General features: G+C 54.0%; 1 protein-coding gene across 8 annotated transcripts in view; it reads right to left on the bottom strand.

Annotated features, from left to right (window-relative positions):
* The window catches only part of WT1 (WT1 transcription factor), an 87,605-nt gene that overhangs the window by 20,430 nt on the left and 53,565 nt on the right, over positions 1 to 13,610 (bottom strand). For 6 of the 8 annotated variants that reach the window (XM_051777294.1, XM_051777297.1, XM_051777296.1 and 3 more), the window contains 3 exons: positions 9,773 to 9,895; positions 9,458 to 9,560; positions 3,446 to 3,523 (listed from right to left, as the gene is read on the bottom strand). In XM_051777294.1, the coding sequence (XP_051633254.1) occupies positions 3,446 to 3,507 (62 nt within the window). In that variant the 5' untranslated portion in view covers positions 3,508 to 3,523; positions 9,458 to 9,560; positions 9,773 to 9,895. Of the gene's footprint in view, positions 1 to 3,445; positions 3,524 to 9,457; positions 9,561 to 9,772; positions 9,896 to 10,022; positions 11,885 to 13,610 lie in introns of those variants that run through there. The other 2 variants (XM_051777299.1, XM_051777295.1) reach the window with 2 other exon arrangements.

Consider the following 13,610-nt stretch of genomic DNA (forward strand, 5'->3'; position numbering starts at 1 on the left):
GCATAACTCACCAAAATATCAAGAGGAGGTTTATAGTCATGAGGTCTATCTACTCTTACAACTACTACACAATGAAGCAGTGTTTTTCATATTGGATAAACAAAAAAAACCCCATGAAAATATTAAGAACAGACACAAGTTGAAAAGGTGCCCACTAATGTGGGACATGCATTTTGAGATGTCTAGGACCTGAGTTCTCAGGTCAGCAAAGGACCCACTGGCTTTCCTGCAACAGTATAAATCTAATCTCAGCAGCTCCAAACAAAATACCACAAAATTAGGAACAAATCATCAGCAAACAGCCTGAGGAGATAAAATCCAGTCTCCCAGGGGTGTTTATTGCCTTAGCAATGAAGCTTTCCTTTTGGATTCTTGAAGCTGCCAGCTCACAGACAACAAGCCCACCTTCCCTCTTGTCTACCCAAAGTTCAGAAGGTGACAGAGAGGTCCCAGGACAAACAAGCAACACAATCAACACACCAGTTCACAAGGCACTGTTCTTCCCTCACCTGAGTTATAAGAACAACCTGAGCTCAATCAGAGCTCAATCGAGTTGGCATCCAGAACCTAAACGAAAATCTAAAACACAGATTCAAGTCAGTTGGACTCTATGGTAGAAGCAGTGGGTTGTTTTCTTCTCCAGGGACAGCTCCTCGAAGAGAGAAGCTCATCTTGGGCCATCAGACATCCTTTTGGTTTGCCAGCAAGTAGAAACATCTAAAACTCGTGGCTGCAGCCTTTTCTATGTGCTTCCCCATTTACACCTCTCTCCCCTTCCCCTGCCAGTCCGTCACGTTGCTGTATTCTGCCAGAAGACAACATCTCACTTCACCTTAGATGTCTCTCTTCACCACTTAGCAATGGCTGGTCAGGGACTCTTCCATGCCTTTTACTGCTCACCTCTGCTTGTCTCAGGCCATGCCTTCCACAGATTCCTAATGCTTACAGCTACCGAAAGCACTCAAAGACTAAACTCCACTGAGACAAAAGAACTTCTTGCTGTCAGTTCCTCACACACAGAGAGGACTGTTCCTAAGCTTGCAACTCAACAGGAATGGTTTTCACAATGACTGAAAAGGACACAGTTTTGGACACCTGGCAGTGCTCCTTCCTCAAATTCCAACTTTTAATCTGGGGTGAGGAGATTCTGGAGCTTATCACTCAAATACCGGCAAGAACGTAAAGAGCTAAAACTAGAATGCTCTCAGACAAACTGCCAGGTAAATTCAGCATAGAAACTGCTAACTAACACTGCCTGAAACGCATGGCAACAGCTTCATTTCAGTGTGTTAAACTTGTGCTGAACATGAACCCAGAAAGCAAGCTACTGACCTGGGCTGCTGTCAAGTATAAAGTGTATGACCTGTAAGTTTTATATAATTGTAGAGTTCTCTAACTGTTTGCAGAACTCACTGGCAACGTCTTCTTCCTTCTTATAATGTGCCTTATTGAAGCCAGGAAGAACTGCTGGGGAGAACTGAAGGCGAGGAGCTAAATAGGGACTGTCATCGTTGGACAGAATCTAGAAGCTCCATATTTCAACAGAAAGATTGATTCCAAAATTCTTAAATTACAACTACAAGGTTGAGAAAAGCATCTGAAATACTAAACGCCTGGAAATCACTTATGAACAGTTCATATATTTTGAAGATGTAAATCTGGGGAAGAATACCTTATGTTCATGGCAACTGAGATTGGAGGTACTGTGTATTGTAACTCTCAGCCAGAAAAGACAGATAACTATTTTGGCTCATATTACCAGTGATGAGGCTATGTCTAGCACTGATTTTCCACAGATTCTACAATCTTGGCCTATACCAAAACTTTCAGCTTTGTTTTACCATAGATCATTCATCTTGATTTTTTCCCCCCCTTTTCATGCATCCTAGGTCACATACTTTACACTGCTAACAGTCTGACTCCTGGACAAGTAAGAAGCCATTTATTTTGTTCAGTACTCCTTTAATATTTCTATTGTGACTTTTTTTTTTTCACTGAGTTCCCCAAAGAATAACCTCTTCCTTGCTTTAATAACTTGGACCTCGGTCAAGGTTGATGTGTTTCTCCATTTTGCAGGATATTTTCTTCAGAAGAGACAAAACAGTGTCTAATACTGAAATGACTGATCTTTAAAGGGTACAGTTTAAAGAGGAAATAAAAAACACTTATGTGGGAAAAAAAAGTAGGAAATAACCTTTAAAAGAGGGGATCAGGAGCAAAGACAGTGAACTGTACACAACTGCAGGATTTTTGGATCTTCTCTAACCATAAGAGAGCTCCATGACAGACCTCTTCAGGCTCAATTCCCTCCTTCACTTCAATACAGATAGTTTACTATGTTACTATCTTCTCCCTCTAACCTTCAAACCACCATTTGTGAATGAGCTAGAAGTAGATCCATAACATTTTATTCCTTCATCACACGACAGCACTGTACACAAAGCCCACCTTGAACAAGAATTTTGACATTTATGGACAACTACATGAAAGCACAGAGCTATGCAAGGCTTTCCTCGGCCTCTCCTGTTGTTCACTTGGGGCAACACAAGCACAGACACTGAGACCATCTCAAAGCTGGCAATACCTGCCTTCACTGGGGGGGAGTTTTCACAGCCAATTATCTACTCAGAGCAGCGAATTATCTACTCCGTGGCTTTCTCTTGGCTAAAATGGAAAGGTGGCTCTGTCACTCATGGTCGCGATCGCAGACGAAACGAGGTGAGGACACGGCTGTGCATCAGCCTCGCGGGTCTCGGTCCTGCCCCACCCGCCGGAGGATCCCCAACCCCGGCAGGGCTGACGGAGGCACCGGGCACAGGCACCGGAGCCTGACCCCCCTCCGTGGGCCGCCACCCCGGCGGGGCCCCGCGGCGCCTCGGAGCCTTCCTGCCCGCCCAGGCGCAGGAAGCCCCGCGGGGGAGGCGGGCCGGAGCCTCTTCCCGGCAGGTGGGAGGGCGACAATGGCCGGGAGGAAGGAAGCCGGGAGGCGGCCGGGCCGGGACACAGGACGCAGGGCCTGGCGAAGGCAGGGAAAGGGAAGAGGGATGGTAGGAAGGGGGCGACAGCTCAAGGAGGAGAGCGCGAAGGGGCCGCGGCTGCTCCTCTGGGACGGGCCCAGGGACTGGGAACGGGCACAGCCCATCCCTGCCTTGCCCTGCCCGGGGACCCCAGCCCGGCCCCGGCGGGACAGGGCGGCTCCGGCGCTTCGGCCCTGAAACATCCAGGGCTGGGCTCCATGGGCGCGGCACCCCAGCCCTCAGCCCAGGCTATTGCAGGGATTATCAAAATCCCGGCAAACTGCAGCCAGATGATGAGCCATTCTCAGGACCGGACAGTATTCTGTTCGTGCAAGTCATGGGATTCAAGACGTAAAATACAAGATTAAGTTAGCTCAGTAACACAGCTACACTAGGGCAACAGGTTAGAAGGGAACAAAGCTCCTTACCCCTTCAGTGTGGATCCCAAGTTCATTTGATTCCATGTCATGCATTCAAGCTGCGAGGTCATTTGGTATAAATTGTCACTGTTGAGAAAACATGTAGAATTAGAACTAAAGTTACAGATACCAAATAAAAAACAATACCTCAAGATATCAACAATTTCTTTGTTATTGGTTTTAACTATTACTATCTAATAGCAGAAAGTAAATTTATATAATCCCTCTATCTACGCATTATGAATTAAAAAAAAATAATAAAAGGAAATAGAAGAAAATAAAGGCTGTGGATCGAAAAGTCCCTTTGAATCTGCAAGCCTGACGATTTTTAAACAGCTGGAAATGGAGACATAAAACTTCTTCCTTACAGAAAAATTATATCCGATATTGACACACATAATATCCGATATTGAAATGAGTAAAACGAATATAGGCAGCCGGGTGGACTAACGCAGCGGATTATTTGTTTTAAAAAGTCAAATCTGTTAACTATTTTAACCAGGAGTGTGAGGGACCACGTGGGTAATGGAGTGAAACAGCTATCGTGACTCATGATGGATGTTACTACATAGAGGGGCTTGACAAGCGGGAGAAAAATGGAGTGGCTGGGCGATAAACGAAGCTCGCCGCTGGAACAGGCTCTTTCCCCGCCGGTACGCACCGAAGGCAGCCCGGCGGCGGCTGCGGCCCGCGGCTTCCCCGCCACCGGAGCGGCAAACGCGGGCAGCGCGGCCGCGGTGCGGGACGGCGGGAGGCTGCCGCGGAGCCCCGGGAGTGCTCGCCCGGCCCGGCAAATCTCCAGCGGGCCGAGGAGGTGCCGCCTCCCGGGGCAGGCTCCCCCCGGGCCGCCTGCGGGGCTCCCCCTCTCCGGGGTCTCCCCGCAGCGCAGCTCCCCGGCGAGCGGCGGGGGGACGAGGCGGGAGCCCCCAGCCCTTCAGCCGGGAGATGTGATTGATGCCGGGGAACAGCCGCGCACAATAAACGCAAGTCTCCCCGTTGATTAATCACACCTAAAATCGCTGGACTTAGGCGGTGAATTTATCTCATTGTTATTAGAAGAGGGTATTTTTTTCTTCTTCTTTTTTTTTTTTTTTTTTTTTTTTTTTACTTCGTGGCAGGTAGAAGAGACCTAAAAAAGCCAGATTCCAGTGGGAAGCTTTTGCATATAAAAACAAATTAGGTGACTTCAATCTCGAAGTATGCGTAATATCATTTGTCAGTATCACTGGACACTATTATTCATTAGTATGTCTGAAGTGCTATTATGCTACTACAATGTCCTGCATATCAGCTCAGGAATTGTTAAACTCTCCTGCAGTTTCCCCATTTGCAATAGCAGTCCGTGCTGGTCTGTGCCAACTACGTTTTGCAATTCCACGAATTCTTCCTGTAATGCTGCTGTAATTAATTCCTCCAGGACCCTGATTTTTATTAGAAGTGCCCGCCCGATGCATTTACAGCAGGAGATTTCCCTTTAACTTTCTTTCGCTTGACAGTTCATTTATAAGAGCCTCCCCCACAATATCCACTTTTTTCCCCTCCTTTGCTTTTTCATAAAGCAATACACTTATTCATCTTGTCACAGCTCGCAGCCACTGTATTCCATGCCGCCTTTGGGTGACAGTGTCCAAAACAAACCAGCGCAGTGCCCGCGGTCAGGGGACACCGCAGCCCCCCTGGCCAAAATCCCTCCCGACCCCCCCGCGGTACGGCCGCGCTTCGCTCCTGGCTGTGCAGCCGCAGCTGAACGGCGGAGCCCGAGCTGCCTTCAGCCTCCGAAGGGAGCCCGGAGCGGCTCCCGGGAAAGCTGGGCGTCGTGGGAAGCACTGGGACATACAGGGCGAGCGGAACTCCGCTACTTGGGCTAAACCCCGCTCTACCACAACCGGTGCCTCCGGAACGGGACGGCCGCAGGAGAGACCCGCAGCCTTCGCACCCCTCGTCCTCCCTGTGCGGTGGGGCAGGAGCCGGGGATGAGTGCGGGGGGAGCAGGTGCTCGGGCGCGGACCCGGAACAGAAAGAGAAGTTTGACTTGAGGCCCCGAGAGCGGATTCCCGCGGGATACGCTGCCGACTCGCGGGTGTGGAATACCCCGGGACAGGGGTGCCGGCGGAGGGGTACCCGCACCCCCCTCACAGGGGCTGCAGAGGCGGTCTGTGCGATCTCTGCTGCTGGCAGTCGTAAAGGGGAGAAACCCTTTTTCTATGCCGAGCCGCGGCCCGTCGAGGTTTCCATCTCGAACGAACCGGAATTGTCCAAGCTTTGGCTAAATCGTGGGAATCGGCCCTAGGAGGGAGGCAGGTGAGCATCGCCGGGCTTCGCGCCCCTTAAAGCCGGAGGCAGGAACGGCCGCGCCGGGGCCACCGGGCACCGACTGGGATTAAACACCTCGCATCTGACACGAGAGAGAACAGGGTGTCCCTAACGCCATTTACGCCTGGCCATGGCCTATTATTGACAGTACCGTGAGATGATCTCATGGAATTAACAGCTCCGCTCAAAATCTCGGCTTTGGATGAGGTTTGAATGATGAGGAGGAGGAAAGCGGGGTCTCCAGGGATATGCCTGCGCTGATTCCAATCTGAATCCTTGGCCCTTCTAACGGCCACAAAGAAGACACTAAAAATAACTTATTTTCATTACAGAGATGCTTTTAAAGAGAAACGAGAGGAAGGGGGGGAACATTTCTACAACGGGGATTAATGTAAGTTGGAGTGGAATAAAAGGAAGTCAACGCTGAGCGAAAAGGGAACTTAAAAGGAAACCAGTAGTAGATCATATAGAGTTTGTTTTGGCCTGCACTGCAGTATTATCGAGTTCTTGACCTCTGCACAGAAACAGCTATAATCTGAACTGAGACTCCTCCACTTTTAGAGTCTTTGCAAGTGTGACTCACAGTAAATTTTCAACATCGAGCATGTTTACTACATTAAACAGCGCGAGGTAGAAAAGTTCACATCACCATTTTAATGGACTCACAAACGCACACTTGTGATCTGCGCAGGTTTGTCATCCGTGTCCAGCTACCAACCACAGGCGCAGGGCTCCTTGGCAGCACAGCGGGCCGCGCTATAAACAGAGAGCAAGTAGTTGCCGAGGCGAGAGATTTCAGAGATAGTTTTGCTTCCAGTATAAGAATTACGATCTTTTAACCATTTCCTTCAAGCTGCCGCCCTCCCCAGTGCTTTGCCTCGCTACGGGAGGGATGGCGAGGCCCTCTCCCCGAGTGCCCCCTCACTGGAGACGGGCACCAGCCGGGCCGGGAGCTGTGCTGGCGGAGGGACCCTCCTGCCCACGCCCACCCGCGACCCTGCGCGGGTCCCTCGGGGAGCGGGGAAGCCCAGAGCGGTCCCTTGCAGCCAGCCGGGGAGATGGCGAGGAGCGGGAAGAGAGAGCATCGGATGGAGGTGGCTTCCTTTACACCTCCTCGCGGTGCTCTCTCGCTTCACCTCTGCCCTCCCCGGCATCGCCCTTAGGGCCGTGTTCGACACGAGGGTGTGGCCCTGACAGGACTACGCAAGGAGGAGCAGATCCACCTTGGAGTGGGCGAGGGACCACAAACAACGCCCGAGCGCTACTCCAAAGAGGAGGTGCTGCAGGGCAAACACCGGCCGGCGCATCCCCCCGGAGAGAGAGGCAACACCTCCCGCCCCCGACCTCGTCTCCTCCGCCACATCACCCTCCTCTCCACTGCTCAAGGCGAACGATAGCGCCTGCCGTCCCCAGCCAGTTCGAGGAAGGATGAACCACCCCCCCTTCCAGGGATGAGCATCCATCACGGCCGGCCCCGGCGCTCGGATGCGGCGACCGAGCAAATCACTTGTCAAAGCAGAGCTGTCAAACTTCACCCGAACTGCGAAAAGTGAAAGAAACCTTCGCGAAGGAGGTGCGGAATAAATACGGTCTTGGGGAAAAACAAACAAACAAACAAACAAAAACAACTTAGCCAAATCAATATAAATATGGATAAGGAAGTGAGGCCTTTTTCAGGGCCTTGGAGATGCGGCAAATGAATCCCCTCCCTTTCTGCACCGCAACTACTCATCCACAGGAAGAACACTTGTTTGTTAGGAAGATCGGGTTTTTTCCTAGGCGTTTTTGAATGTGTTCATTAGGAGGACACTTAGTAATCTCCTTTATTAAGGGGAGGCCGCACCGAGCTCGCCCACCTGTGCGGGCCTCCATGCGGGAGCTCTGTGAGGCTGCCCTCGACGTGGAACAAGTTCTGCCTGACTTACACCCCCACACATCAGTACTGGCTTCTGTGAGCTTTAAGGGCTTAAATTCTTATCCTATCGGAGTAAACCGTAAACCTTCCAGGGAGTAGGGCAGGATCAAGGCTGAGGTCGGGAGGAAATCCGACCTCAGGTGCGGGTCCCAAAGCGCTGGGCGGGAGGTGGCCGTGTTAAGGCAGTGACACCGCTGTGCTCACCCCCTGCCCCACGCCGCCTCAGTGGAGGCACATGGAGGAGAGAGCTCTCGACACTATCAGCGATCTCCTATCGGAATCACATCTCCCAGGTGTTGCCGCTTCCAGGAGCGGGGCGATGGGGAGCCCTGGGGTCTGGTGGGACTGGGTAAACGGTGTCTGCCCGCGGCCGCTCGGAACTGCCGTCTCCGAGCCTCCCTACAAACCATATTTATAGATTTCCCTGCACGGCGAGCAATCTCTGTCACTTCAGCGCAGGAGTTCGCCCCGCCAATTATTCTGCAAGCTAATCTCTCTGGATAGACTTCTTTCCTTCCTTCATTACCTCATTCCCTCCTTCCCTTGACGTCAACTCACGTTCATTAGCGAAGGGGCTTCTGGAAGTGACAGAATTTTGTTGTCTCACGTCCAGTGTTGATTAATCAGAGATGATATAACCGGCCTACATGAGGAGCCGCTCGCGGCTTCCTTCTCAGAGGCACATTGTTTTGTGTGCGAGAGTTACTTAGCAACTCCAAGATACGGGACTGGCTCCAAGTTCACAAAAAGTTGAAGAATAAATTTTGGGAAACTTCTTTTACTCACTAAACACATTGTAAAACTCCAACGCCCAGCCCCCATGTCAGACCGAAAAAAAAAAAACCGGGAAGCCGCGCTTGCCACAGGCCCATCTGTTGGCAAAGAGATTTCGTTGCTTGCAGCAAAGCTCCAGACGCACCTTTCTCCCAGCAAGGAAATCCGATAGGTTTATTGCCCCGATTTCAATAAATAACCTCCCTGCAGGCCAGTTCCCATCACTTCTGGGAGCCACCGGAAGGGCTCTTGGTCTGCAAGACGAAGCCCTCAGACGGACCTGAGTTTTAATTGCGTGCCTCACGCTCTGCCTATCACTGTTGCTCACCAACCAGCGCTCCCACACCTTCCCGGCCTCGAGGGAGAGCTCCGGGGCTGTGGGAAGAAGGCGTAGGGGCCGGGCCGGCAGCGGGTCCCTGTAGCCCCAGAGTCAGCTGGGCTGTCCCGGGTAAATCCCACCGGCGTGGTTAAGGGCAAATCCCAAAGTTTTTGCACCGGCGGGCTACCGGGCAGGAGTGTTCCAAGGAGAACAGGCAGCCCGGCTCCCTTCTCCCAGAGGGCTCCCTTCTCCAGCCGGCACCTTCTCCAGCCGGCACCTGCCGCTGGAGAGCGGCTCTCCCGAGCCCGCCCGGGATGCTCTGCCAGGGCCGCCGTCCCCCGCGAACTCCGGCCCTGGAGGGCGAGGCGGACCGGGAAATCTCCGGGACACGTCGGGGCCCGGGGCGGAAGGCGCGGAGTCTTTTTTTCGTTTTGTGGGGTTTGTTTTTTTGGAGGTTTAGTTTGTTTGTTTGGGTTGGGTTTTGGTTTGGTTTTGGGGTTTTGGTTTGGGTTGGGTTTGTTCGGTACGGTTTGGTTTTTACGTGCGAATCCTTTTTTTTCTTTTGAGAAGGATAAAAATAAATCTGTTTCCTTGCGTAAAAGACAAGCTGTTTGAACGGCATGCGGGGGAGAGAGACCGCGTCCCAGCAACAACCCGCGCGAAAGGAGGGAAGGCAAAGCTCCCCTGCCGGCGGAGGTACCTGTTGTAGGGGGTCCGGAGGAGCAGGGCCTGGCTGCCCGTGCAGCTGTCGGTGGGGGTGTGACAGCCGTACACCGGGGGAGGCACCGAGTATTGCTGGTCCCCTGCGGAGAAAGCGGCAAAGAGTTAACCCCTGCGGCGACCGGCCGCCCCTCCACTCGCCCTGCGCTGCAGAGCGGGCTCCAGGGCCCCGTCCTCCAGCATCTGTGCCAGGCCTGCAGGGGGTTAGGGCAGCGGTGCGACTCCGGAGCCACCCCGGATTGCCAGCCGGGCGGCAAAGCCCTTCGAGACGGGCCCCCGCGGAGGCTGAAATTACCTAGGGAGGGCTGCTGGCTGATGGGGTCCTCGTGTTTGAAGGAGTGGTTCGTAAACTGAGCGGCGGGGTGAGACGGCGTGTGGCCATAGCTGGGGGTCCCGTCAAACGCCACGGTGCTGTAACCTGCCGAAGAGACCACAGCGGGGTTAGCAGGAGCCCCCCGACAAGCCCCTCCGAGCAGGCGTCGAGAGAGAGGAGCCCACGCCCGGCCGAGCGCCGCGGGCTCCCAAATACATCGCGATTATCGCACCCGCGGGGCTGCTGCCGGCGCTGAGGAAAAGGACAGGGCCAGAGCGTGCCCCCTTCGTTCACTCTCCCACCGCCCCTCTCAGCACACGCACTTCGCAAGGCTGCGGGCGCGGGGACCCCCGCGGGACCCCCCCGCCGCGGGCAGAGCCGGGCCGGGCTGCCCGCTCCGAGGGGCGGAAAGTCGGAAGTCTCGTTCGTGCTTAAAGAGAACAGATCGGCTTCGGTAATAAAAAGGATGTTTTCATTAATTGTTGCTCTTATTAAAAAGGAAGATTCCCATCTGCTTAGTGTACTCATCTGGCGTTTCCAATTTAGAAGTTACCCTTTAATCTTGCCTTTTTTTTTTCTTTATTTTTTTTTAAGAGCCGCTTTCTGAAGAGTCTGCAATAAAGAGGCGGAATGTTACATGCAAAAATAAAACTCCTCCTTTCAGTGAAAATTGCTCTCCAAAATAATAAACAGCCTATTTTGTTTCCTACACCGAGCAGATTCAGATGGAAAGAGACCACCTCTGCTGACCCCGGGCCGACACGGAATCGTAAATCAGGTGCTTGGACACCAACTTTCATTAATGACTTGGAGCTGGCTAAACAACTTCAGCTAAAAAAGTAATTACAAAGTAATATTATCTCGGAGGCTTCTCGGCTCATCAGCATTTACCCCGAGAACCAAGCTCCTCCAAGAGTCACTCAAAAAAAAGAAATAAAAAACAAACCAAAAACCAAAACAAAAAAACCACAAAACAAAACAAAAAGTCCGACGCGGGCTGGGAAAAGAAACCAAAGGGACTACGACCGCTTCCTCCCTCACACTCCTCTCCCTTAACCTGCTTATTCCAGCACGGTCATCCTCCACAGACCCGTCTGGATGGGCTGTGTGGCTGGAGAGGGATTTTGTTAGTAGAGAGGGAGCACTCGGGATTGTTTTCAGGCGCTTCCCTCAGTTCCCCTTCGATGCCGGGTGCTCGGCGCAGGGCAGGTCTCTGTTTCACCGCCGCCGGTCGGTGACCACAGCGGGTTTCAGGGAGAATAAAATGCAGAGGCAGCAAAGGTATCCGAATGTTGCTTCTCCATTTTATTCTCTTTGCAGACAGGCTGGATCCAGCGACATCACAGGATGTCATTAACCTGCGCGGCTGAGCGGGAGAAACGAAGGGAGCAACGGGGAGGGGAAAAAATATAAGCCAGAAGACTTTGAAACCTTCACCTTCTCGATGATTTTAGGTCGGCCCTGAGACTGCGGGGCTGGGATAGGAGTGGGACTGGCTTGTTCCCAGCCACATGTCTCTCACATCGCCCTGACCCTAAGAGCAGAGCTCCTGTCGCGGCGACTCGAGCAGCGTTGACAAGCCGGTACCTTACGGGCTCCCATCCTACAGCTGTTTCTCGCTCGTTATCTCCTCCCTCAGCCCTCAGGGTGGAGGCTCAACCTTCAACTCCCTTTCCCCCATTTCCCTGTGCCTCTTTTTTAACTTTCAGAAAACACTGACACTTTCTACGTTACTTTTGGCCCGCCACACAGTTTCGGTGACCTTCAAAACTCAGCTCAGAGCAGAACGAGGTTTTGGCCGCATTTTCCGGTGTTGCCTGACCCAAAGCTTCAGGAATGTGATAAGAAAGTTGAGTTCTGAACCGAGCTGCCGATAGCGAGGTCTCTTTAATTAGGGCGTTATCAGAACCAGTCCTGATTAAAATGTGCTGAAAATAATTGAAAGTTGTACATCTGTTGGAGAACGGGGCCCGCTGGAGGCATCCAGTTGTTGGAGGAGCCCAGCTGGATGAAAGGCGAAGGAGAAGAAGAAAACTGGGCAGAGGTTTCAAAGCCTTAGTTTCCTAACCCCCACCCCATCCCAGACTTGGCAGAAATGTCATCGCAGAGCCAAGGTAGCATCTTTCCCACGGTCGGAGGAACCGTCTAAAAAAAAAAAAAGAGGAGTTCAACCTTGAGGAGAGCCAAAGCAAGAACATTTTATCCATCCACAAAAAGAAAAAAAAAAAAAAAAAAAAAGGCAAACACCCTTTGCCGAATTGCTCCTTGCCGAAGGAGGAGCACCCTCTCTGCGTGCCGCCGAAAATAATTGTGGCTAAGCCGCAGTGCTGCACGTGCGGGAAGGGAAACCCGAGTCGAGGGGATCCCCCAAGGCCCGCATCGAGGCAGCTCGGCCTGGCAGAGCCCGGCAAGGAGCCGGAACACCGTCCCTGCTCCCCGCCACGGAGCCTTCCCCAGGCTCCTGCGGGGCCTCGGTGCCCAGGGCCGGGGAGGTGCAGAGGTGTCAGCCCTTCTGCCCCGGCTCTCCAGGCACGCACAGGTGCGGGGGTTTGCGGGGCTGGTGGTGCCGCGGGCCGAGCACCGCCCGCAGGGCGCCGAGCCCGAGTAAAGCCCAACGTGGTTTAACCCAGCTTTGGTGGGTTAAAGGCTCCGTTTCTCCTCGGGGTGGTTAAACCCGGGCGATGGTGGTTAAGCAGGATGGCGCGGGGTCGCAGCTATTTTGTCCCTGGCTAACGCAGGGCCGAATTTATTTCCCTCACCCTTCCCTCCATCTTCTCGTGGCTATTTCGGCCCAGCGATTACAAATCCTCTCCGATGTCTAAAATCCTTTCAGATGTCTTTTACAACTCCCCGGCAGAGCCCTTGTCCCGGCGGGCTCTGTGCCGCTCCCCTCCCGTCCCGCAGCCGGAGCCTGGGACCCCGCGGGACACGGAGCTGCCCCGGGACCTCGGCGAGGCCGCGCCTCTCCCCAGCTCCAGGGATGCTGCCAAGCCGGGACCGGCAGCAGGGCTCTACGGTTTCCGACGTTGGATCCCGGCGCCGGGCGGACCCCGGGGGCAGGGGCGGGGGGTCGAGGGCAGCAGAGCGGTGGCATCGGGACTGCGACCCGGCGCTGCCCGGGGGGGCCCGTGCGCGGCCGCGCTGCCGAACAACCCCTTCCCCTCCACCGCCCCTGCCTGTCCTCGCTGCAAACATCGCTCCGGAACGCCTCGGCGGCCAGCACCGAGCGCGTCTGTCCGGCCTCGGCCTCTGCTCTGCCCCGTGCCCTGCCGCCAGCGAGCGCGGACAGCCCGAATCGGGGATGGTCAGCCCCAGCCCCTCTCCGTGGGTACGCGGTTGACCCCTCGGCGCAAGCCCGAGCTGCGAGCTGCCAAAAGCAGTGAGACGCCGGCGACTCATCCCGCTCTGGCCGAGCCACGCATCCCCTCCCGGTCCCCCGTTCCTCGGGTTTCGAGGCCGCCACAGCCCCACTCCCCTTGGTCAGACTCTCCCGGCACCTCGCCCGGGGCCGGGGAGTGCAGGGCAACTCACGACAACCCGCGGCTCCGGGGCCAGCTGAAGGAGAGGGAACAAGACCCGAAAAGTCTCGGGCAAGCTCCCCTCAGGCTATCCCCTTTCCCCTTCTTCCTCGCGTTTGCACCCGCAGATATTTATACTGCAGCCACTGGAAGAAAAACGATTAGCTGCTGATCCCGGTGCCACAGGCAGATGACCTGTCGCCCGGCCGTTCAGCCCACGGGAGTTTCTCAGGGCTGTGCAAACACCGGGGACCGCAGAGAGCTACCGCGCAGCCGGTCCTGGAGATGCTGACAAGAAACGA

Source organism: Manacus candei, unplaced genomic scaffold (assembly GCF_025592945.1).
Source record: "Manacus candei isolate 608988 ecotype Guabito, Panama unplaced genomic scaffold, ASM2559294v1 h1tg000009l, whole genome shotgun sequence".
NCBI lineage: Eukaryota > Metazoa > Chordata > Aves > Passeriformes > Pipridae > Manacus > Manacus candei.